Raw genomic sequence first — 27,093 nt, 5'->3', positions numbered from 1 at the left:
TGTATTTTAGGAGAAAAAAATGTGTCCTTTGTCATGTTTAATGCTGGGATTTGGGGCTGGAATTCTACTTTGTGTGATAGCAGTACACAATTCCTTTTCTCATTGTTTCTATTTGCCTCATCTACACTTGCCCATTCCTTTATTTCTGAATCACTTTTAGTTGTGTCTTGTTTTGTGAGTCAAAATGAAAATCTTTTAGTGGGGGGAATAAAGTAGGAGCTTGAGATTAACATACACACACTACTATATATAAAATAGATAACCAACAAGGACCTACTGTATAGCACAGGGAACTCTTACCTACTCAATAACCTATTTGGGAAAAGAATCTGAAAAAGAATGAATATATGTATACGTATAACTGAATCACTCTGCTGTACACCTGAAACTAACACAACATTGTAAATCAACTATACTCTAATAAAATTAAAGTAAAAAAAGAAAATCGTTTAAGTTAGTGAGCTAGGTCCATTTATATTTATTGCCGTTACTGATATATTTCATCATAACTCATTTTTGTTGTAATTACCATGTATATTATAATAGTTGTGTTTCTGTGCCTGCTGTTTTCTTCTTTTATCTTGAAAATTTCTTCTGATTTGTCTTATTGTTATAGTGGTTACCTTTGTACTTATACTTTAAAGAGATGTTCTAAGTTTTCTGTTTTCTTATTTAAACTCACCATCTTGCTTGTTAGTTTTAATGGTAGTCTTTTCACTCCCATAGTCAATGACTTTTTCTACTTTTCCCTTTTCTTCTCCCTTTTCCTTTTTTTAAGTTGCATTATTTCTGCTTTATCAGAACATTTATATATTCTATTCTCTTTTCCACTTTAGTTTTAAATTTAGATCTACAGTTAAATGTGTAAAATGCTCCTCATCAGTCCTTTTGCTGAAGTTTTCCCAGTCATCTCTTTCTTGGTTGAAGCTTAATTCTCTAGTAGATTGCTGAAGTAAGACTCTAGTATTCCTTGAGTTCTTTCATGTTTAAAACTCCTTTTCTGTAACCTTGATACTTGAAGGACAACTGGACTGCATCCGTGGTTCACCTTTTGTTTTCTTGTGATTCTTGAAAATGCTGCTCCATTTTGCCTTGATTTTTATGTTGTTTTTTGTAAAGTTTTTAGAACAGAGGGTGGCAACTTTTTTTCTGTAAAATAAAAAGCCAGATAGTAACTATTTTAGGCTTTGCTGGGCTCACAGTCTCTGTTGTGGCACTCAGCTCTGCCCTTGTGGGTTAAAGCAGCCAGAGATGATATGTAAATGACGGGCTTTTGCTCAAGGATCATAGTTTTCCTGCCTTTGGACTTCATTGTTACCTAAGCAGAGCTGCTGACTGCCTTCTTAGAACCCTTTTTAAGTTAGGATTGGTTTTACATTGAAAAATGAAGGATGATTTTCTGAGTTGCATAAATGTTACAAGAACACTTTTTTTAGTGAACAACACAGAAAAAAAAAAAAGCAAAACCAACTCCTAAAGGAAAAGTTGTGAAGATCTTCAAAAGATGATAACAAGTCTTTAACATTAAAATAGTATATTCACTGCTTTCATAAAGTATATGGAAGTCTTAACTGGCTTTTATAGGCAGTATAAAATGTTATTAGTAGCATCTATATAGAATTAGAGTGAATTGGTATTTATGACCAGTGAAGAAATACATTCAAAATGAAAATTATTTTTGATATATAATGAAGATCAGAGTTCACCTTTCAGTTGTGTTTTATGAATAACATTTTGAACGTTTTCAATATAGATAACTATTCAGAAAAAGTGGTGAGGAATCAATATACTTCATTATGGAATAGTAAATTACTGAGCAGAATTCCAGTTATTTAGATGAAAGAGCTTTTCAAGATAGTCTTTTCTCAGATGTCATATTTTAAAGACTGAACTAAATCCAGGGCATTAATCAGCTCTTTCAATTTTCACTTGCCTAAGAAGATTAGGGCAACTAATACTTGTTTAATTATACAGTCTTTCTTATGTTTATGGCCAACTGTACCATATAACTCTAGACTTTTTGTACTTGAATGTTTTGAATCACAGTATTTGAATAGTAATTTTTTTTTTTGCGGTACGCGGGCCTCTCACTGTTGTGGCCTCTCCCGTTGTGGAGCACAGACTCCAGACGCGCAGGCTCAGTGGCCATGGCTCACGGGCCCAGCCGCTCCACAGCATGTGGGATCTTCCTGGACCGGGGCATGAACCCATGTCCCCTGCATCGACAGGCGGACTCTCAACCACTGCGCCACCAGGGAAGCCCAGTAATTTTTTTTTTTTAAGACTAAGATACCTGCTTCCAAATATGTAGATGCTCTTGGCTTTTTTCATTTTGGTTTTAAAAGCATTTTAAAAAAATAAGGCAGTAATTATTTATCATTAATTTGTTGAACAGCAACATGCATAGATATTTGTGATACCTCATATAGTGCCCAGATCAAGAAGTAACTTCGGTTTTTTTTTTTAAACATCTTTATTGGAGTATAATTGCTTTACAGTGTTGTGTTAGTTTCTGCTGTATAACAGAGTGAATCAGCTATACATATACATATATCCCCATATCCCCTCCCTCTTGCGTCTCCCTCCCACCCTCCCTATCCCATCCCTCTAGGTGGTCACAAAGCACCGAGCTGATCTCCCTAGCTGATCTCCCTTTGCTATGCGGCCGCTTCCCACTAGCTATCTGTTTTACGTTTGGTGGTGTATATATGTCAATGCCACTCTCTCACTTCGTCTCAGCTTACCCTTCCCCCTCCCCATGTCCTCAAGTCCATTCTCTAGGTCTGCGTCTTTATTCCTGTCCTGCCCCTAAGTTCTTCAGAGCCATTTTTTTGTAACTTCGTTTTTACTTCATTTTTGCTTATATGCTTTTGCAAATTTCATTTTGCCTAAGAAAAGATTTTACTTAGCTATAAGGGAGATCTGTGTCTATAGAGGTGTTCCCTTAACTGTTTCGTAGGAAGGGTAGCAATAAAATTAGTCCTATGAAGTATACCAGAAAAACATACTTAGAACAACAGTGGGACCATCATGTTGATTTGACTATGTTATTCTTTTAAAATCTTTTGGTTTTAAGTAGATGGGAATTGAAAATCTTCCAGAAAGGAATTTATTACCGTATGAAAATGATGACACTTTGAACTATGAAATAAAGGAAGTTAAAAATAGTGGTGGTGGGAGTATTTATTTCCTATAACCATTTTTGCCAGTCTGTGGTCTGTAATTGCTTTATCTAAGTAGATGTAGCCTATGTGACTCTAGAAATAAAGTATAGATCAGAATGAAGAAAACAAGGTTTTGCCAAGTTGAGGAATAAAATTACAGAATCAGTAGAAGTGACAAGACTACTTTGTTAATTTATATGTTTCTTTTCAAGGACTACAACTCCAGGAGAAACAAAACTGCTGGCCTCTGAAATCTATGAAATTCTTCAGTCTTCCAATATGGCAGATGGTGATAGTTTCAGTGAAATGAATTCACGTCGAAGGAAAGCTCAGTTTTTTCTGGGAACCACAAACAAACGTGCCAAAACAGTGGTTTTGCATATAGATGGTCTTGATGATACGGTAAGACTTTTATAAACACGTGGTTCATAACATGGGAGAGAGAAATCATGTTAACTGGTTATCTCAGCGTCACCTGCTAACAATCTTTAAGAATAAGTCCCTGGGGCCTCCCTGGTGGCGCAAGTGGTTGAGAGTCCGCCTGCCGATGCAGGGGATACGGGTTCGTGCCCCGGTCTGGGAGGATCCCATATGCCGCGGAGCGGCTGGGCCCGTGAGCCATGGCCGCTGAGCCTGCGCGTCCGGAGCCTGCGCGTCCGGAGCCTGTGCTCCGCAACGGGGGAGGCCACAACAGTGAGAGGCCCGCATACCACAAAAAAAAAAAAAAAAAAAGAATAAGTCCCTGGCTTCCCTGGTGGCACAGTGATTAAGAATCCGCCTGCCAGTGCAGGGGACACGGGTTCAAGCCCTGGTCCAGGAAGATCCCACATGCCGTGGAGAGCAACTAAGTCCATGCGCCACAACTACTGAGCCTGCGCTCTAGAGCCCGCAAGCCACAACTACTGAGCCCGCGTGCCACAACTACTGAAGCCCACGGGCCTAGAGCCTGTGCTCCGCACCAAAAGAAGCCACGACAATAAGAAGCCCACAAACTGCAACGAAGAGTAGCCCCCGCTCACCACAACTAGAGAAAGCCCACATGCAGCAACGAAGACCCAACACAGCCATAAATAGATAAATAAAATAAATAAAAAGAAAAGAATAAGTCCCAATGTTAGCATTTTATTCTGATAAAGAGGGGCATTTTGTGCTTAATGGGTCAGTTATTCAAAGGACATAACCATGTAAATATTTATGCCCTAGTAATAGAACTTCAAAGTATATGAAGCAAAAACTGACGGAAATGCAAGGAGAAATAAATTAACAACTAGAGCTGGAGATTTGAATACCGTTGTCTCAATTAATAGAACAAGTATACAGAAAATCAACAGGGATATAGAAGACGCAACACTAACAACCAACTTAACCTGACTGATATTTATAGAAAGCCCCACTCAGCAGCAAGATAATATTCATTCTTTTCATGTGCACATGAAACATTTACCAAGATAGACCATGTTGTGTCCCATAAAACAAGTCCTGATTTAAAAGAATGAGAACCAAGCAAAGTATGTTCTCTGAGCACAATGAAAAGCAAGTTAGAAATCAATCACAGAAAGACACCTGGAAAACCCCCTAAGAATTTTGGAAACTAACACATTTCTAAAATAATCCATGGGTCAATGAAGAAGTCAAAGGAGAAATTAGGAAGTATTTTGAACTGAATAAAAATGAAAATGTGGGGCTTCCCTGGTGGCGCAGTGGTTAAGAATCCACCTGCCAATGCAGGGGACTTGGGTTCGAGCCCTCGTCCAGGAAAATCCCACATGTCGCGGAGCAGCTAAGCCTGTGCGCCATGACTACTGAGCCTGCGCTCTAGAGCCTGCGAGCCACAACTGCTGAGCCCGCATGCCTAGAGCCCTTGCTCTGCAAGAGAAGCCACCACAATGGGGAGCCTGTGCACCGCAACAAAGAGCAGCCCCCACTCTCTGCAACTAGAGAAAGTCTGCGCGCAGCAACGAAGACCCAATGCAGCCAAAAATAAAAAAATAAAATAATTAAAAAAAAAAGATGTAGTATCAGAATTTGTGGGAAGCAGCTAAAGCAGAGTTTAGAGGGGAATTCATTAGCGCCAAATGCCTGAATATTTATATACAAAAAGGAAGAGGTCTCAGTGACTTAAGCTTCTACCTTAAAAACTAGAAAAAGAAGAGCAAATTAAATCCAAAGTAAGCGGAAGAAACAAAAAAAACCCCAGTAATCAGTGGAATGGAAAACAGAAAAATCAGTGAAATCAAAAGCTGATCTTTGACATGATCAATTAAATTGATAAACCTCTAGCCAAATTGATTAAGAATAAAAGAAGTCACAAAATATCAGTATCAGAAATGAGAGAGCATTGCTCTAGATCTTTTAATATGGACACTGAAATGAAAATAAGTGAATATTTTAAATAACTTTATGCCAGTAAATTTGATAATGTAGATGAAACAGGAAAATTTCGTGAAAGATGGATTGCCAAAGCTCACTCAAGAAGCAATGGATAACCTGAATGAATAACTCTATGTCTATCAAAGAAATTGGATTTGTAGTTAAAAACCTTTCCATAAAGACAATTTCTGGCCTTGATATCTTCATTGGTGAATTCTCCCAAACGTTTAAGGAAAATGTAATACCAGTTGTAGTGTCTTTTAAAGTATTATTCAGTAGTTGTACAGTGTAGGTTTTTCTCAACTCATTCTACCTTGTCTGCTTTTTTTTTTTAATATATTTTTTTATGTGGACCATTTTTTGTGTGTGTGTGTGTGTGTGTGTGTGTGCGGTACGCGGGCCTCTCACTGTTGTGGCCTCTCCCGTTGCGGAGCACAGGCTCCGGACGCCCAGGCTCAGCGGCCATGGCTCACAGGCCCAGCCGCTCCGCGGCACGTGGGATCTTCCTGGACCGGGGCACGAACCCGTGTCCCCTGCATCGGCAGGCGGACTCTCAAACACTGCACCACCAGGGAAGCCCTATGTGGACCATTTTTAAAGTCTATTGAATTTGTTACAATATTGCTTCTGTTTTGGTTTTTTGGCCACAAGGCATGTGGGATCTTAGCTCCCTGACCAGGGATCGAACCCACACCCCCTGTATTGGAAGGCAAGGTCTTAACCACTGGACTGCCAGGGAAGTCCCTTGTCTGCTTTTAATATTAGCTGTTCAAGCATTCTTTTGATTATAGTGTGTATCTTCTATTTGTGTCTGTATTTCACATGGATTTCTTATAGGCACCATATAGTTGGGCCTTGCTTTTTTAATCCAATCGAAAAATTTCTACCTTTTAACAGGAGTGCTGGGATCATTTGCCTTTAGTATGATTATTGGTATGACTGGATTTAAAACAACCATCTTGCTAATTGCTTTCTATTTGTCCCATGTGTTCCTTGTTCTCTTTTCCTCTTTTTCTGCCTTTTGGACTAATTGAAAGTTTTTTATGATTGCATTTTATCTCCTTTGTTGGCTTATTTGCCTTAATTCTCTTTCCTTCCTTCCTTTCTTTTATGTTTGTTGAATTAGGGTTTATTTTGTGTATTTTTGAATTTTATTTAGGGTTTATTTTCTGTATCTTTAACTTAGCAGTGTAGCTTCAATTAACACTAATCACTTCATGCATGAGATACTTAGAACACTATACTTTCATCTGCCTTATCTCTGCCTTTGTGTTCTTGTTGTATGTTTTACTTCTGCATATGTTATAAACCCCAGATTACTTTGTTATTACATTAAATATTCTCTTTTTTTTGATTAAAAATTGTTTTGTGTGGTAAATTACACTTAGCATAGAATTACCATCCATCTTCACCATTTACAAGTATTTAAAGACATTAAAAAATAAGAGTATTTTCTGTCTACCCACGTATTTACCATTCCTGGGGCTCTTTATTCCTTTGTGTAAATACAGATTTTCGTCTCATATCATTTTCCTTCTGCCTGAAGGACTCCATTAACATTTCTTATAGTAAGTAGTACAGGTCTGCTGAGGATGGACATTTGGCTTATTTCCACCTTTTGGCTATTATGAATAATTCTGCTATGAACATTTATGTACAGGTTTTTGTGTGGATATATGTCCTCATTTCTCTTGGGTATATTCTTAAGGGTAGAATTGCTGGATGATACGTTTAGCTTTTCGAGCAACTGCCAGACTGTCTTTCCACAGTGGCCGCTGCATTTTACATTCCCATCAGCAAGGTGTGAGGGGTCAATTTTCTCCACATCCCTGCCAACATTTCTTATTTTCCATTTCTTAAAAAAATAGCTATTCTAGTGGGTGTGAAGTGGTATCTTATTGTGATTTTGATTTGCATCTACCTCATTACAATGATGGTATCTTTTCACGTGCTTATTGGCCATTTTTAGTGGTTGACTTAGGGTTTATTGTGTATGTCTTTAATTTATCACAGATTTTCTCATTTGGAGAAATGTCTGTTCATTCTTTGTCCATGTTTTTCAAAAATTGCTTATTATTTGTCTTTATTCTTGAGATGAGTTAGTTCTGTTAATATCATGTATTGCATCCGTTGATTTTCATATGTTGAACCAACCCTTCATTCCTAGGATAAATCCCAATAGGTCATGGTGCATAATCTTTTTAATGTGCTTCTGGATTCAGTTTGCTGGTATATTATTGAGGCATTTTGCATCTGTATTCATACAGGACATTGGTTTGTAGTCTTTTTTTCCCTCGTGCTGTCTTTTTCTGGTTTTGGTATCAGGGTAATCCTGGCTTCCTAAGAGGAGTTGGGAAGTGTCTGGATGAGTTTGTGAAGGATAGGTGTTACTCTTCTTTAAACATTTAGTAGAATTCACTGGTGAAACCATTTGGTCCTGGGCTTTTCTTTGTGGGAAATGTTCTGATTATTAATTCAGTTGCTTTACTTGTTGTATAGGTTTATTCATATTTTCTTGCGTCAGTTTATGGTTTTGTCTTTTGAGGAATATATCACTTCACAGAGGTTATCTGATGTGTTGGCATACAGTTGTTCACAGTATTCGCTTATAATCCTTTTCTTTTGGTAAGATTGGTCATAATATATCCTCTTTTATTCCTGCTCTTAGTATTTGAGTCTTCTTCCTCTCTTTTCTTGGTCAGTCTTGCTAAAGGTTTATAAATTTTGTTGCTCTTTCCAAAGAACCAACTTGTGCTTTCATCGATTTTTCTATCCACCCCTCCCCCATTCTCTATTTCTTTTTTCCCCTGCTCTAATCTTTATTATTTCCTTCCTTCCGTTTGCTTTGGGCTTAGCTGGCTCTTCTTTTTCTTGTTTCTTTTTTTTTGCGGCTGTGTTGGGTCTTCGTTGCTGCGCGTGGGCTTTCTCTAGTTGCAGCAGGCAGGCTTCTCATTGCAGCGGCTTCTCCTGTTGCAGAGCACGGGCTCTAGGCTCACGGGCTGAGTAGTTGTGGCTCGCGGGCTCCAGAGCGCAGGCTCAGTAGTCGTGGCGCACGGGCTTAGTTGCTCCGCGGCATGTGGCATCTTCCCGGACCAGGGCTCGAACCCGTGTCCCCTGCATTGGCAGGCGGATTCTCAACCACTGCGCCACCAGGGAAGCCCTTTTTTCTTGTTTCTCGAATGGAACATTAGGTAACTGGTTGGAGATTTCCTTCTACTTTAATGTAGTTGTTTTAGCTATAAATTCCCCCCTAGGCACTGCTGTCTCTGCACGCCATCAGGTGTGGTGTGTAGTTGTTCGTTTCATTCATCTGAAAGTATTTTCTAATGTTTTTGGTGATTTCTTGTTTGACCCATTGGTTGTTTAGGAGTTTGTTGTTTAATTTCCATATATTCATAAATTTCCCAAATTTCCTTTTGTTACTGATTTCTGATCTCATTTCATATGTGTGATTTCAATCCTTTTACACTTGTTGGGGCTTGTCTTGTGGCCTAAAGGTCTATCCTGGCGAATGTTCCATGTGCACTTGAGAATCTATATACCTTGGGTTGGAGTGTTCTACAAGTGTCTGTTAGGTTTAGTTGGTTTACAGTGTTAAGTCGTCTTCTTCCTTGTTGATCTTCTGTCCAGCTGTTCTATCAGATGGGCTTCCGTGGTGGCGCAGTGGTTAAGAATCCTCCTGCCAATGCAGGGGACACGGGTTTGAGCCCTGGTCCGGGAAGATCCCATATGCCGCAGAGCAGCTAAGCCCATGCGCCACAACTACTGAGCCTGTGCTCTAGAGCCCACGAGCCACAACTACTGAGCCTGCGTGCCACAACTACTGTAGCCCGCACGCCTAGAGCCCGTGCTCCGCAACAAGAGAAGCCACTGCAATGAGAAGCCTGTGCACTGCAACGAAGAGCAGACCCCGCTCGCCCCAACTAGAGAAAGCCCGCGCACAGCAGTAAAGACCCCGTGCAGCCAAAAAATAAATTAAAAAAAAAAAAAGTCAGATGGATATTGACGTCTCTAACTCTAACTCTTTGAGTTTTGTGTATCTGGAAAAGTCCTTACTGTATTTTTCTTTTGAAAGATATTTTTATGTGTATAGAACTCTAGATGACAGTTCATTTTCTTACCATACTTTACGAATATTGTCCCACTGTCTTCTCCCTTGTATTGTTTCTATTCAGAATTCTGTCCTTCTTTTTTTTGTTCTTCTATATGTAATGTATCTTATTTCTTCCCTCTATCTCTAGAAGTTTGATTTGAACCTTTTTTATATCTCCTTAACAGTTTACACTGTGTCTACTTGAACATACAGAACATGGTTAGAATAACTGTTTAATGTCTTCGTCAACTAATTCAGTCATGTGTTATTTTTGAGTATGTTTCTGTAGGTTGATTTTTCTAGTTATAGGTTGTATTTTCTTGCTTCTTTGCACGCCTCATAATTTTTGATTGGATGCCAGATATTACAGATTTTACATATTGGGATACAGCATGTATTTGTATGCAAAGCCTTTAAATGTTCTTGAATTTTGTTCTGGATCAGTTAAGTTACGTGCAAACATTGGATGTTTTTGAGTCTTGCCTTTAAGCTCTGGTAGGCAGACCACAGCACCGTTTAACCTAGGGATAATTTTGCTATGCTACTGAGGCCATACTCTTCTGGGTTCTCCGTCTATGCGCTGTGTACATCAGTTTTCTCTGCTCTGGCTGATGGGGACAGGAAGTATTCCCAGCCCTGTGTGAGTCCGCAGGATGGTTCCTTCTATTCCTTTCCAGCCTGGTTGTTTCCTTCATCACTCAGCTGAAAACCAGAGGGGAGCCCATTGCCGATCTCTGGTGTGTGTCTTCTCTCTGAGGGGCCCCCTTTGTGCAACTGTGTCCTCTCATGCTCTGTGCTATGAATTATAGTTGCCTTGACCTCCCTGAATTTTCAACTTTGTGTCCTCAACTTGGGGAGACTGCTGGTTCTGCTTGGCTTCCTGCTTTGTGAGTCACAGCCTAAAAATTTTCCAGGCAATATGCTGCTGTGCTGGTGAGCCTCACTTCATTTGCTTCCCTTCTCTCGGGGGTCACCTGCTTTCCAACACCTGGAAATCATTGTTTTATTCATTTTATTTTGTCTGTATTTTTAGTTGTTTAAGCCTTGAGGGTAAATCTGGTCCCTGTTACTCCATCTTGACTGGAATTGCAGGTCTCCCTGAAGTTATCTTGAGCAGTGATAAGTTATATACCTTCACATATTTAGGGCTGGCAACTGGTGGATTACCACTTATCTCTTTAGCTGTGCCAGGTAGGTTACATTGGATTATCCACAGCTTTTTCTAGTTGTGGTATTGGGGCACCTAGCCCTCAGGATTTAAGATTCAGTAAACGGGTTGGGGAAAACTTTTCATATGCATATTATCCATGACATTGCCAAATAAGTTAACAACTATCTTATCGAAACTGGGGCCAAGATCCCAAAAAGTTTCTAGAAAGCAGGTTCTGGTAAATGTAAATTAATTGAATGAAAGATATTAAGATATATAAATTGTCACCAGTACTATTTGTTTAATGTTAATGAATGAAAACAGTACAGTTCCTTTTTAAAGCTAGCAGAAACCAAATAATAAAACCCAACAAAGCTCACACACACAAAAATATAGGCCACATAGGGGGCTTCCCTCGTTAGGCAGTGGTTAAGAATCCGCCTGCCAATGCAGGGGACACAAATTTGAGCCCTGGTCTGGGAAGATCCCACATGCCGCAGAGCAGCTAAGCCCGTGTGCCACAACTACTGAGCTTGCACTCTAGAGCCTGCGAGCCACAACTGCTGAGCCCACGCGCCACAGCTACTGAAGCCCACGTGCCTAGAGCCCGTGCTCTGCAACAAGAGAAGCCACCGCAATGAGAAGCCCGTGCACCGCAATGAAGAGTAGCCCCTGCAACTAGAGAAAGCCCGTGCACAGCAACGAAGACCCAGTGCAGCCAAAAGTAAATAAATAAATAAATAAATATATTGAAATATATATAGGCCTCTATATCTTAAAAATGTAATTGCTAAAATCCAAAAAAAAAAGCAAGTTAACTCTGAAACTGTACTGTAATGTTTTGGTGGCATAACCTGGCACCTAGTATGTGCCAGGCACTATTTTAGGCACCAGGGATACAGCAGTGACCAAAATAAGCAAAAGTTCTCATAAATCCTATGTTTGACTTCATTAAGCTAATACCATAGTTGGAGGAGACAGTCAACAAGCCAAGTTTTATAGTATAGTAGCATTGGTAAGTTCCATGGACAAAAATAAAGGGAAGGTAGCTAGGGATTACTAAGGGGTGGAATGGTGGATTATAGTTTTAAATAGGATGGTTTAAAAGTCCTCTTGGAGAAACTGACATTTAACCAAAACTTAGGAGTGAGGCAGTGGATATATGTGGAAGAGTGCGTGTTCCCAAGAAAGGGAGCTATGAGTGTCAAGCCTTCACACACAGACAACTAAGAAGATACCTAAAAGTAATAAAAGGATGTGGAAGAAATGGCTTTAGGAAAGAGCTGTAGTTTAACAATAAAGTTTTTGCTTTGTCACATGTATTCTTAAAACGTAAAAACAAGTAGGAAAATATTTGTAATGAATAATTGGTTAGTGGCCTTATTACTGTATGTAAAATAGATAGCTAGTGGGAACCTGCTGTATATAGCACAGGGAGCTCAGCTCGGTGCTCTGTGATCACCTAGATGGGTGGGATGGGGGGAGAGGGTGGGAGGGAGGTCCAAAAGGGAGGGGAAATATGTATACATAGAGCTGATTCACTTCATTGTACAGCAGAAACTAATACAACATTGTAAAGCAACTATACTCTAATTAAAAAGAATAAAAATTAAAAAATATATATTAAAAAAATCAACAGAAGAAAATCGAACAGGAAAATGGGAAATTCCTGGAAGAGATGTAGTTTCCAGTAAATAGTATCAGCTAACATTTATTGCAGTACTTGCAGGTACCCTTCTGGTGTGTTAACTCATTTATTTTTCATAAAACTATAAGGTCTACTTATAGTCCCAGTTTACAGATGAGGAGACGGAAGCACACCAAATTGAAATAGCTTCCTGGTATAGTAGAAGTGGTGAATGAAGGACATGGGATTTGAATCTAGGCAGCGTGGGTCTAGCTGCAGAACCCCGCTCTTAACTGCTGCTTTGGACAGCTACGCAGGGAAACGTGTCTACTCTCACTAGTCATGAAAGCAGTGTACATTACTTTAGTGTATGTATCAAGGCTTTTAGAAAGATATTCCTGATTTTGGATTGTCACAAGCATTTTTCCTTTTGCTTTGTTTCCTCAGCTGCAAATCATGCTACTATGGAGTCTTTAGAAATTGGAGAGAGGCTACTATCTACATCTTTTGAATTGATACACATACACTCGCTCTCCCCCTCCCCCTCTTCCTCCCTCCCTCCCTCCCCCTCCCCTTCCCCTCTCCCTCTCTTCTCTCCCCCGCCCCGACCCTTCTCCTAGCAATTGCCAGGCAGTTAACTTTGACCCATCTACCTCCTTGCCCAATTCCTAATTTTATCTGCTTATGATTCTTAAAACCTAATCTTGACCCTCTATCCCCATCAAGAAGTTACTCATCCTTTGCAGCTAATTCTTGATCCTATTTGCTCTGTTGAAGATCTCATGTTTACATCTTGGAATTGGACACCCCCCCCCCCTTTACCTGTTGCAAATGTGTTAATTTGTGTTAAAATAAAGATGAATTGGCATCGTGAATCTGGTTTTTCACTGTCACACATAGTTGGAATTTAACGTCAGACTCTTGTGATAAACCAGGCAAGTTGCTTAACGTTTATATTTGTTGGTTTCCTCACATTTAAAATAAGGAAACAGATTAGACTAGTCGTATCCTAACTTTCATGTTGTACATGCTATGCAAACTTTTGTTCACTTTTAAGTTTACCTGGTGTTGAATATGTGGCAGAGATAAACATGGACCGTTTGGGCACTAATCCACCAAAGGCGCTTCGCAGAAGGGGCAGTGCGGTACATGAGCCCCGTGCGCTGCTATGCACCACTGTATGCGAGACCCTTGCCTGAATAGTGTTGAAAGGCAGAAGTGGAAAAATAGTTTAAGTAGGAGATAAACAATGATGTGAGTTGTTTTGAAGGATGTGGGAATAAGTTTGAAGACTGATTTTATTCAATAGAAGAGAAGAGTGAATCAGGTAATTGAAGGCAGTGCTTCCTAGGCTATGACCCAGAGACTTGGTGTCATTTGCTGATTCCTGTCCCCTCAGAAGTACTGAATCGGAGTCTGGTTTCAATACAGAAACAGGATAATTCAGAGATGTTGGTTTGATATATGGGTTGGAGGAGGAGGGAGGGATGGGGAGAACTGTAGTTACTTTTTAATTCATTTTCTCTTTGGATCTTGTGTTTAAGATGACCACTTGTTATCCACGTGGATGTGTTTGTAGACAAATGAAAATAAAATCATATTGAAGGTAGACTTGTGTGCTTCTACATGGTAGTGATGTTTGAAGTGATCTGAATAGTCTACTGAGGGATGAAGTAGAAAGAAAATCACTTAGTTTTAGGACTGGACCTTGGAGATAAAATGAGACAGAGGTGAAATACTCAGTGGTGTAAGCAGAACACCAGGGTAGTGTATTATTAAGAAGTCAAAGGAGCATTGAAGGGCGTATGTTATATTGTGTTTGTCAAGAGGAAAATGAGAACCAAAAAGTGGATATTGATAACCCTTGAGAATGCAGTGGTAACCACCGAGAATGCCACGAATGAGGGATGCGGTGATATAAATACCAAGTGATTTAAAAAATAGTGACTCATACACTGAATGCTCACTAATTCTAACTTCAGTCTGTTAGAATTTATCTCTGGAGGTTTTAAAGCTAGAGCAGGGGTCAGTAAACCCTTTCTTTAAAGGGCTGGATAGTAAACACTTCCGGTTTTGCAGGCATATGGTCTCTGTTATGACTACTAACTCTGCTAGAGGGTGAAACTAGACTTGGACAATATGTAAACAGATAGGTGTGGGTGTTTCCAATAAAACTTTATTTACAAAAACAGCTGTTGGACCGTAGTTTGCCCACCCTTGAGCTTGAGGAAACTCTGCTTTTCAGCATGTTTTCTGTATTATTCTTCCATTCTGTTTGGTTTAAGATTTAAATTAACACTGGCAAATTTATTTCTGATTAAAATGATTAAAATTAAATATTAGTAATGAAGCTTGAAAAAAGTCTAACAGGAATTACTATTTTGTTGGATCTTATAAATTTTCATAAACTTGACTAAGCACCACCCTTTCTGTGCCCTCAAATGTGTGATTGTAGAATTGAAATAGGGACATTAGCTTTCCCTTGCCCTGTGTTCCCTCCTTTCCCCCAAATATAAAGACTAGTTCAGTGTTGTTTGGTTTGATTTATTCCCTTATTATTTTGCTAGTTTTAATAACAATTTGCTTTTACTTTTTCAGTCTCGGAGAAACCTGTGTGAAGAGGCTTTGTTAAAAATTAAAGGCGTTATTAGCTTTACTTTTCAAATGGCTGTTCAAAGATGTGTGGTGCGAATCCGTTCAGATCTGAAAGCAGAGGTTGGTATTTTAAATGGCTAAATATGCTTGAGGTTACAGGTAAACACATCAGTGTTCAAAATTGTTGTCTTTTTATCTGGCCTAGGCTTTGGCATCGGCAATAGCATCAACCAAGGTTATGAAGGCTCAGCAAGTTGTGAAAAGCGAAAGTGGAGAAGAGGTAAAAGCTCTGTTTAGTTTGCTTTATGCTTGACTCCCTCTTGATGATCCCTTGTGGCCAGCAGATTGCTAGTATTTTTAGACGAATAGCTGCTGAGTATATAGCGATGTGGCTGAGTCAGATTATTCTAATGTTTCTTGGTTAGCAGTTAACACTTTTAGAAATATAGAGAGATCTGTGTTGGATTTCAGAATCTCTCAGACTCTGTTCTTGATATCAGTGGAGATGTCTTGCTGATTTTATTTGGAAATAAAGGATATGTGGTTTCCTTGCATTGGTTTTAAAATACTTTCTAACCCTTAATTGGTTTTGCCAGTCCAAAAATAAAGATCCAACCCATCGTTGGGCAAGTATATATAGTGATAATCTTTGCATCTTGCTACTCTTTCCACTAGCTTTGTGATAGGGAAGAGGGATCTATATGGCTTTAGCTCATTTGAGTTTCCATAGAAAGGAGGTTCATTGGCCCTTCAGGGCCCCATAGCAGCCAGATGCTTGTATTTGTCGTCTTTAAATAGAGGTTGAACATTTATTCCTGGAGCCTCAGGAGAAAAGCATCAGCATTTTCATGTGTACTTCTTCCTTCTGCGCTTACATAGTGCTCAACAATTGGGCCTACCTTCATAGAAGAGGATACTTTTTAAAGGAATATAGCCTCTGAGAATAAATATGGTGATGAGAATGAGACGTAAAGTTGACTTTTAACGTTTGACATGTACTTATATCAATTAGGTTGACTTTGTAACAACTCTTAACATGCTCTCTGCATCAGATGCTGGTCCCGTTCCAGGACACACCTGTGGAAGTAGAACAGAACACAGAGCTGCCCGACTACCTGCCTGAGGACGAGAGTCCCACAAAGGAGCAGGACAAAGCAGTGTCCCGGGTGGGCTCACACCCAGAGGGTGGAGCTAGCTGGCTGAGCACAGCTGCAAACTTTTTATCCAGATCGTTTTACTGGTGACTTCAGTTTGGGGCTCAAGGACTGTGTAAACGAACAAGGGGCCAGTTTTCCATTGTTGTGGTGAACTGTCAAGTGCAATTTGCAATAAGTTATCATGAAAAGTTTCTAGATTACATGATTAAGAATGCTGCATTTTACATTTTACTGGACATTTTACCCCACTAAGTGGTAAAAAGGACAGAGGGTACAGGTGGAATTGCTTTGTTTATGAAGGCGTTTTGGTTTTGTTTTCCTTTGTTTAAATTGCCTCACTTTAAAAAAAAAACATGGGTCCACTGTTAAACCAAACATGTATTTGTGCAGCTTTACATTTTATTTTACACAAACCACGTGATTAGGAAAACTTGTTTTCTCAAGCCTCAGGACCTATCTGAAGAGAAGTTTTTTTTTTTTTTTTTTTAGCTCAAGTTGTGCATGAATTACTGAACACTTTTCTCTGCCTTTTCTCATGAAAGATACTTGCTTTGGTACTCTTTCTTTCTCGAGAAAGATACTTGCTTTGAAAGCATTTCTCATAATTCCCCTTTTGTGCCTTTTTTATTTTGCCAACCATGTTTATAGAAAGGACGTTACTAGTGACATTTTGTGAATTAAAACATATTCATAGCAACGTAACAAACCCCTAAAAATACAACTCTACAAAAACTTGGCAGTCTTATTTGTTATAATTTTTAAAAGATTAACACAAAATCAGTCGAGAAGGAAACATGTATATCAGCAAAGTGTTATTGGAAGACCATTTGAATGTGACCAAATGTGGTCCTAGTTGACTACTGTTCAGTTTGGTTTATATCAGCTCTTGAGAATTATGTCCACCCTAATATTGGGAGTGACTGTAAATGGTCTCTAGGCCTTACTTTGTGATTATACAGTATCCCTTGCTAAGAAAAAAAAAAAAAAGTAGTAAAGAACTGACAAACTTGAAAAAAAGAAAACAAAAATGGAATGCCTATAATGCCATAGTGATATTTGGTAGAGTCTAACCTTAAAACATGAATTGCTTGGCAGATGCCTATTCAGTAGGTGTTTCCTTGTATTGCCTTTTGTGAATTTATTATGAACATGCAGTCATATTGAATGAAAAGAAAAAAAGACTCAAATTATTACTTATAAAGAAATAAAGCCAGCGTTTGTCCGTCCACTTAAACTTTCTGCCAGAAAAAAACAGGACTTCAGCAAAGGTAAGATAAATAAATATAAATATATATACATATATATTTTTGGTATAGATTTAAGAGCTAATTACATATATGTAATGCTTTATTAAATTTCTGAAATATTTGGCAACAAAAAATTTTCTTTTGGAAATCCAACTAACTCCAGATAAAGTTTAATGCTAATATGATTAAAAACTAATAGGAGGAAATCAAAAACTTTTTTCATCAACATGTAGAGCTGCTATTTTACTCCTTGGAGAATGTGAAGTGAAAATTGGACCCTGGAGGGTTTCCTTGCATTTTCATTGCTTCTCTTTTAGAGAAAACTAAAAGCATCCAGTGTCACTGGAGAAGAATTATTGTAAAATAGTTCGCCAGCAAGAATCTTGAGTTCAAGAACATTGTGACCTTATGGAGGGAGGGGTGTTGAGGGTATGGAGAGTAATATTTTTTCACCTGGGCTCTGATTCAGGTGATGCGCACAACTGAAAATATAAGCTTTCAGGGCATGTATTGCTTTAAATGCATAGTACAACTTGCTGCCAGACCAGATGTGTTGAGGAAAAAAAACAAAACAAAACCACCTCCTTTCTATAGCCATTGAAACAAAGTTTACTGTTCTGTTTTAACAGGTTTGTATTTTATTTTGCATTGCCACACATCTGCTTATTTAAAAAACGACATCCTTTTGATAGTAATTGTTCAGCACAAGTAGGTATTACAGCTTGATGTTTGTGTGTTCTAATTCTCAGTGTTCCTTGATTCCAGGTCTTATATATAGAGCAGTTAAGGCAACTGTAACAGCATTTTTTGAAATATATTGTAAAATAATAAAAGGTAAGATAATTAAAATTGAATGGATATTGCATTTTTGTGGTATAAGCCTTACTGATTTCGCTAAAGCCTGTTTGTATCCACACTGCCCGGCACCTTCTCCTCACTCCCTCGCTGCAAGTGCGTTACCCGACTAATTCCCGGGCATCTTCCATTCATCTCTTTCCCAGCACCACACCTGCTTCTTCCTGGGTTTGGATCAGTGCCCCTGTACATATATGCATTGTAGTGTTTATCGCATTAGATTAAAATTATATTTACCAGTGTCTGTCCCCTACTTAGCTCTCTGAGAACCGAGAAAGTCTGTAGCAGTACCTGGCTAGTATTTAATGCTCAAATATTTTTTTAAGAGAATGAACAAAGAATTTTATTTTTTTAATCAGTAAAAAATAAATGGAGGGTACTGTTGAACTCGTTGGGCGAATAGGAAAAATGTCAGGCTGTATTTTTTTTCTTTTCTGGGCATGTTTATTTCTGGCTGATTAATGCTAGGCAAATTCCCCCATTTATTTTGTCATTTGATTTTTATTTTTTCAAAAAGCAGGAGAAAGGGGTATAATGCTCCATTGAATGACGTTAAAATTAACTTATAATATCCTGATTCTTATAGAATTATTTTAGGAGAATATTACATATATATAGTACTGGTACAAGTATAAGATGGAATTATTGTTCCTGGAAGTTTGACATGATTCTCTTCTTTGAGTCTCAAGCAAGACACTGTGCCTTCCTAGTCACACTCTATGGGACTCATCTTTCTGTATCCAGTCAGAGGGATTTTTGTTTTTGAGGCTAAGTCCTCAGCTATTTGATTTTTGTCTGAATGTTGACCCTTGAAGAACTCATCTCTTGTCTTCAGGTACCTCTGTGTAGATACCTTCTAAATCTCCATTTACTGTCGTCTTTGAGAGTTCCCCTCTCCTTTGCTGTACCTATCAAGTGTAAAGTCTGTGAATTTTTATTTCTCTTAGAACTAAGGTCATGCAATAAATTTCACAAAAACTAATTCTGTGCCAGGCACTGTGCTAAGTGCTTTACAAATATTTGTTCATTTAATCCTTAACAACTGTGAGGTAGGTACTGTTATGTCTCCATTTTATAGATGGGGGGAAATGAGACAGAAATTAAGTAACTCATTAGTCCCAGGTCGCAGAACTAATAAGTGGTGAAGCCAGGACTAGACTGCGTGGCCTGGCCTGGTTCCCGAGCCTCCAACTCTCACGGGCAGCCTGCGTCCTGGGTCCCCTGCTGAGCCCTCCCGTCTCCCACCACCAGCGTTCCAGCAGTCCAGTGACTTCACCCGGGTGTCTGTTAGCAATCCAGAACTCTGTCTGGAGGCCAGAAGAGTTAGGTACGTGAAAGAAGTGAGTCTGTTTAGGCTACAACGTAGGAAAACACACGGAGAGTGCCCAGCCTGTCTAAGGAGGGAAACCATGTCTTCTCATGTGGACTGTGGGCTTTTAACAATCAGAGTTTCTGGACTTTGTTGCTTTTCCAGACCCTTAAAACACTACCTGAGCCACAAGAAACATGCCTGTGGCCAGAAATTGGCTACTTTTACTGTAGAGTAGCCACATTCTGATGTGTCAGATTAATCTTAACAGTACCTTTGTCGTTTTTCTGCTTTAATGTCAACAAAGGCCCATGGATTAGTTTGTACTGCTTTGTCCAGCACCAAAAATGCCGTGAGAGCTTAGCCCCCAACCTAATCTTTCATACATTCTGCAGCATTACCACAGCCTTTCTATATGTGAAGCACAGTTGTATATCTCGTTTCAAAAACAGTCTGTTTTTTAAAAATATGAGATGGAGACCTAGAATTTTAATCAGTGCAATACAGTTTGTAAAACTCTTTAAAAAAAAAGTCTCCTTTATTTAGGCTTGCCTGTGTATTATAACCTAAATATTCTGTATTCAGCCTGCCCTCTAGATTTGCTCATATTCTTTCTTATCTAGAATTTCCTCCTTTACACTCTCATCTCCTTTAAAACATTTTCTTATGAAAATTATAGAAATGCATAAAGATGCAAGTCATCTGTCCATCCTACAAATGGACCATATTGATAACAGTGAATGTTTTGATTTATTTTGTTCTCACTTGTTTCGATTGGTAGGAAGTATACACTTTGAATTTTTTAACATGTTCAAGATAGGTATCCAGTGATGAGAGACTCTTCCTTTGAACCTTAGTCACCTGGTTCCCCTCACCAGGGACAGCCATTGCTACTAAGTTTGTGTGCCCATCAAGGATAGTCTGTAAATTTACCAACTTTTTCATGTTTTTGTCCCACACAAGATAATGCCCTGCACCCTACTTTTTTCACTTAAAGTATATCTTAGAAATTACTCTATAGCCCTGTATAAAGTAGCTTCCTTCTTTCACAGCTTCACATTGTTAACATTCTAATGTTCCACTGTTTATTTAACCAGTGTTTTGATTATAATCCCTTGCTTCTACAAATGTTGCTACCTAAGTATATCTGTAGAATGGATTCCTAGATGTAGAATTGCTACGTCAAAGGCTGTGAGGGCTTTTAATTTAGATAGTTCCTGCTTCCTTAGAAATTATTCCAGTTTCCTCTCTCACCAGCAGGATATGAGGTTTCCTGCTTTCCTTCATTCTCTCCAACTGTGTTATCTCATACTTAGCCCTTTGTGGTCTAAAAAAAATGGATCTCTTATGATTGAGAGTGAGCTTTTTATGTATTTAAGGGCTGTTTATTTTTTTCTGTGAGTTGTCTCTGTCCTTTTTCATTTTTTGGCAGGGGGAGAAGGATTTGGTTTTTCTTACTGGACTTACAGAAGTTCTTTAACACGTTAAAGAGAAATGCCCATTTCTTTAATAAAAATATTTGCAACTTGCACACTGTACAAAGTATTTCCCACTGCTTTTTATTCAAATCCATTACACCCCTGTGGTCATTTTTCACCCCATGATTCTTTCTTTATCTTAACTGCTATGGTACTTACTTAGGTTTGGGACCTGTCATTTATGGTCCGTTACTTTCCATAAGTATATTACTTATTATTGAGATCAAGATTTGTAAGGGGAGGGAGTATCTCTTAGGTTTTCTTAGTGTTTGCCACACTATGGAGTGTAATACTGTGTGTGCCCAACATTTGGGGAGTGTTTACGAATGAGTTATTATGGTAAATTAACAGTGATAGTAGTACTTCCATGTCGAGGGCATGGGTATTTGGTATTTTGAGTCTTCTCTTGTTTGGAGTAATTATTGTACTTCTGGATTACTGCCACCTGCTTCTTAGTAACATGTAACATTACTTGAGCGTTAACTACATTCCAGGCCATGTACTTGGGCTTTTACTTGTGTAATCTCCTTTAATCATCCCAAGGGTCCAGTGAGCTGGGATTTTAGTACTCATTTTACAGAGGAAACTGAAGGTTGAAAATAAAATAACTGGAGTTAAATATAACAAATAAGTGTCAGGTTTGGGGTTTTTTTGGTTTTGTTTTGTTTTGTTTTTGGCTGTGCTGCGTGTCATGCAGGATCTTAATTCCCCCACCAGGGATTGAACCCATGCCCCCTGCAGTGGAAGCATGGAGTCTTAACCATTGGACTGCCAGGGAATTCCCCAGGTTTGAGATCTAAATCTCAGAGGTCCTTCTTAGTGACCAAATTGTTGCCAAAATAATTATATATTTTTATTTTCTACTCTCCTAGCTTTAAGCCTTTAGTGACTTTTATTGTGTCAAATCTAAATTATTCTTATGTTCTCAATATTCTCTGTAACCTGTCCTGCTCTTCTAATTGATCCGACATTCTTATTTTTAGTTGAGTTGACATCTTTAGTCTTCAGTAAATGCATTCTTTTCTCATGACCAAATTCTATCTATTCTTCAAGGCTATTCCATGGAGCCTTCTCTGCCCGCTTGGGCTGTTGCCAATCTTTTCTAACCATTTAAACTCTTTCAGCACTTACCTGGTCTGCTGTACCCTTGACCACTTAGTTGTGTTTTTTTTTTTTTTTTGCGGTACACGGGCCTCTCACTGTTGTGGCCTCTCCCGTTGCAGAGCACAGCCTCCAGACGCGCAGGCTCAGCGGCCATGGCTCACAGGCCCAGCCGCTCTGCGGCATGTGGGATCTTCCCGGACCAGGACACGAACCCGTGTCCCCTGCATCAGCAGGCGGACTCAACCACTGCATCACCAGGGAAGCCCTAGTTGTGTCTTTTGTCTCTTCATTCCTAAGCATGTTTATTTTGTAAGTTACAACAGCCTAGGTCACTTTCAAAGCTATGCCTCCTCTTGCCCTGCCCCCTTCTTATCAAGCCCACCTTGAAGCCTAGCTCCAAGCCTCCTCATTACTGATGGCTTCGGGACTAGCCTGTTTCCCCTGGTTCTTTTCTAATCTATTCTTTTCCAATAAGGACTTAAACATGAAAATATGAGTTGCATAAGTATCCATTTTCTCATGTTTAAATATTCCAAGTGGAAGGATAGTTTATTAGGACACAGATATTTCAGATATCCAATTACATTTTCAGAAGAAAAAGTAATCTTGTGATTGGTGGGAAAAAAGGGAAAATTTTAGCTTAAGATAAATGCACTAGAAGACTGGTAGGTAAGTAATGGAAAAAGGCAATACATGGAAAATCAGTCACCCTGACCTTACCAATGAATGAAAAAATAGAGTGAAAACCCTAAGGCAGACTGAAAGAGTTGAGCTAGAAGGCAGGGCTCCATTTTAGGAAATAACATTTTTTTTTTTTTTTTTTTTCAAACGAGACTCCATTTAGTTTTACGTGATGCTCTTATGTCTCCGGGTTCTGTGGTCCACAGGCTCCCTATCTTCCCAGGATGTCTTTTTTATGTCTCCCAGCCCTGCAGGCCCCTGTCCCTTCTCTTCTCGTTTCCTCCTCCTCCTTTATCTACTAGAACGCTAGTCTCGTTCCTTCTTTTTTTTTTTTTTTTTTTTTAATGTTGAGCCTTCTTTTAATTTTTATTTATTTTTATTTTTTTTGGCTGTGTTGGGTCTTCATTTCTGTGCGAGGGCTTCCTCTAGTTGTGGCAAGCGGGATCCACTCTTCATCGCGGTGCGCGGGCCTCTCACTGTCGTGGCCTCTCCCGTTGCGGAGCACAGGCTCCAGACGCGCAGGCTCAGTAGTTGTGGCTTACGGGCCCAGTCGCTCCGCGGCATGCGGGATCCTCCCGGACCAGGGCTCGAACCCGTGTCCCCTGCATTAGCAGGCAGACTCTCAACCGCTGCGCCACCAGGGAAGCCCAGGAGATAACATTTTAAGGGAAAAAGAATCATTACCTCTCCATGTAGAAACTCAGAGAAAAAGTGTACTGCTTTAAGGAAATTCGTATGTAAAAATAAAGCTTTGTAAAACTTTCTTTACATGGGCATTTATACTTTTAGTTTTGATTTTATTGATTTTTTTAAATGTATCAAGTTCTTCCAGGTGATATAAGGTCTTTTTTAAAAAAATTAGATTCACATGACACACATGGAATTAAAGCAAGATGTACCTAGTGAGAAGAAATCCAAGTGTTTCCGGTCCCACTGAGAGTGAAATTCAGTAAAAAACTAGTGTTTTTTACTGAAGGACGATAAACAATGTATAAAGACTTCTGGATGAAGATACTTATGGTGCTTGGTATTAAGGACTACTAGTATTTTATTTAACTTCTTGTGGAAACGTACTAAAACTCTTGGGGATGACAATCTACGGGAATTTTTTCTCTGATTGGATAGTAAGTAGCAAGTGTAGGCTGGTAGAAGGTAATGAGTTAAAGAAAAATTATTCTAAATTAAGATCCTGATCACTGAGCTATTAGTTATGATACAGGATGGGAAAACAGATAAACTTTTTTCCTTCATTATACCATTTCTTAGTGTTGTCATAGCAAAATAGGCCAAGCAGATGGTTTGTCACCTCCATAACTTATGTTAGAAATACAAGTTAAATACTAGGAAAAAGAAGATACTTTCCTTACTCTGGTTGGTGAAGCTCAATGGAGACAAAGTGATGGAGAAATGCCAACAATTACCAACTCATGCTGACACTTGAGGGTATGTTTCAGTTAGGTCATTAAAGTTAGTTATTAAACATTTGAAAACCTATATTGTCCCAGTCATAGTGCTGATGGATGGAGTTATAGACATGGTCCTTCATAGGGTTCATGGCCTAGTGGGAAGGAAGGAAGATCATGGAACAGCTCATTACAAATATGATGTACCTGGAAGTAGCACAGGAGGTTCGGGAGACCTGATGTTGTCTGGGAAGGGGGATGGAGGAGTCAAGATAGGCTTCTTGGAGAAATTAAAGTTTAAGCCAGAACTTGAGTGATGAGCAGGAGTTCATTGGCCAAGTGGGACAAGGAGAGCATTCCAGGCAAAAGGAACAGCTTTGTGAAGGCTAAGTAAGAGTAAGGCTGATGTGTTGAGTCTAAGATGAGACGGAAATGTTGGTGGAGGCCAGACAAAACAAGACTTTGTAGGCCCTTTTAGTCCCTGAATATTTTGTTTCCTCTGCTAATGCAAATAGTTCAATTGCTATTAAGTATTTGTACATTAATAAACTAATAACTACCATTTATTATGCTTCACAGTTGCTAATTGCTCTTGTTTAGTATTCACTTGATCTCAATACTTCTATGAGGTCTGTTAATTTTAAAAAAGTGGATTTGGGACTTCCCCGGTGGTCCAGTGGCTAAGACTCCGCTCTCCCAATGCAGGGGGCCCCGGTTCAACCCCTGGTCAGGGAACTAGACCCCATATGCCGTAACAAAGAGTTTGCATGCCGCAACTAAGATCCCGAACGCGGCAACGAAGATCCCTCGTGCGGAAGGAAGGGAGGGAGGGAGGAAGGAAGGAAGGAAGGAAGGAAAGACTGAAACATGGGTTTGGTAACTGGTAATTTGCCCAAGAGATTACTTAGGCTACCATGTGGAGAATGGGCCTGAGAGAAGAAGAATGGATTGGAGGATACCACATTATAAGGCTATTACCATACTTGCAATGCAGGGACAACGGTGGCTTGGACTTGGTAAGAAGCAGCGGGCATGGAGAGAGGTGTCATGATTGAGAGTTTTTTTAATGCATTGTCAGCGAAGGACATGGTGATTCGTTGTGAGGGGAGACCCCCAGGATCCTTAGCAGCTGCACTGATGGGCTGGTTGGACACTGAGCTAGGAGACACTAGAAGAATAGGATTGTGGGCGAGGGTGTTGATGAGGGATCTAGGGATGCGTGCTTTAAGATAGGAGAGACTGAGATGTTTAGATGTTAGTGGGATGGATCCTAGAGAGAGAAGATATAGAGAAGAGACACTTAATGTAGAATGAGGTTCAGAAGCGAGTGTAGTCCAGAGGAGGGCTGGAAGGACTGGTCTTTGATAGCTGAACTCTGGATCCTTCTTTAAGGCTGAACAGAGCCTTGCTGGATTGGCCAGTTAGGAATTTTCTTATATTACTACTATTAAATTCCTAGTGGACTAAGGAGACAAGTTGAATTAGTTTTATCTTAAGCCTATTTAAAATTAACCAGAATGAGAATGTGCTCAGTCTCAATACTTCAGTCACTCATATTTTTTTTATTAATTAATTTATTTATGGCTGTGTTGGGTCTTCGTTTCTGTGCGAGGGCTTTCTCTAGTTGTGGCAAGCGGGGTCCACTCTTCATCGCGGTGTGCGGGCCTCTCACTATCGCGGCCTCTCTTGTTGCAGAGCACAGCCTCCAGACGCGCAGGCTCAGTAATTGTGGCTCACCGGCCCAGTTGCTCCGCGGCATGTGGGATCTTCCCAGACCAGGGCTCGAACCCACGTCCCCTGCATTGGCAGGCAGATTCCCAACCACTGCGCCACCAGGGAAGCCCCGTCATATTTTTTATATTAGCATGGATGAGTTTATTTCCATGAAAGATCATCAGACTCCTAGATTACGATCTGCTTTCTCTGATCCTTGCATCTAGTTCAGTGGGTCTCAACCCTATCTGCACATTAGGATTATTTGCCTGCTTTTAATAAATAACATTGTCCCCACTCCAGATACTTGAACCAGTCTCTGGGGATGGGGCAAGGGCATGGGTATTCTTTAACAGCTTTGGGGTGATGCTAATATACAGCCAAGGTTGAAAACCATGAATTAGTTCTTGTACCTCTAAGCTCTAAAGGTCTTGTGAGAGATGTTACTTTTTGCTCAGTTCAGGAAAGCCCCTTTCCTCCAACCAGCAGGTTTCAGAAACTGCTCAAATTGAAATTCAGAGCAAAAGCTTATATACAAAACCATTGATGTTTAGTTGAATATCTTTGCTGTTTTATTAGTTACTCAGCTTTTGTATGATTTTTAGTGTATTCATTTTGCCCTTGGGCTTATTTCTGAAGTGTTTCCCGTTATAAATGTCAGGGTACCCTAAATAGCAGCCAGCATGGTGCCACCTATTTGATAGCAGATATTTATAGATTTGAAGTTTCTTAACCTTGAAATTCTTTTTTATTTCAGCACCCAATAGTATTACCGATTTTAAAATATTTCGACAACACATATACCCACAAATGTTCGGATTCTCCAGATATCCAGAATCTAGGTCATGATCCAAGTAAAAATATATTAAAAGGGCAAGAATATAATTCAAAAATTCTCAAGGCACTTCTGGGGAGAAGGTTTAAATTTAATCAATTGAATACTTAAAACGGACATAAACATTTTAGAGCTAGCAACTATTCAAAAGCGTAAATGTTTTAGGATGAAGAAGCCTTTGATAGTTGTAATAAGCTTGAATTGTTATTTGGTATATGTTATAAATTACAGCTTCTACTATTACATAGACATGGAATTATGTTGGTTTGTGAGGCTTGGTTAATGGGTGTCACACATTTCCTGTATATTTAT

At 39.4% G+C, this 27,093-nt stretch overlaps 1 protein-coding gene across 1 annotated transcript in view; it reads left to right on the top strand.

Annotated features, from left to right (window-relative positions):
• ARMC1 (armadillo repeat containing 1) overlaps positions 1 to 18,252 on the top strand; it is a 34,529-nt gene extending 16,277 nt beyond the window's left edge. Inside the window, exons 4-7 of the mRNA XM_060116387.1 lie at positions 3,377 to 3,566; positions 15,003 to 15,119; positions 15,205 to 15,279; positions 16,052 to 18,252. Coding sequence (XP_059972370.1) covers positions 3,377 to 3,566; positions 15,003 to 15,119; positions 15,205 to 15,279; positions 16,052 to 16,243 — 574 coding nt within the window. The 3' untranslated portion in view covers positions 16,244 to 18,252. The remainder of the gene's footprint in view (positions 1 to 3,376; positions 3,567 to 15,002; positions 15,120 to 15,204; positions 15,280 to 16,051) is intronic.
• Positions 18,253 to 27,093: the final 8,841 nt, after the last annotated feature.

The sequence above is a fragment of the Mesoplodon densirostris genome, chromosome 13, assembly GCF_025265405.1.
Source record: "Mesoplodon densirostris isolate mMesDen1 chromosome 13, mMesDen1 primary haplotype, whole genome shotgun sequence".
In the NCBI taxonomy this organism is placed as follows: Eukaryota; Metazoa; Chordata; class Mammalia; order Artiodactyla; family Ziphiidae; genus Mesoplodon; species Mesoplodon densirostris.
Note: the sequence above shows the minus strand (reverse complement) of the source record. Positions and strands in the feature narration are given on the sequence as shown.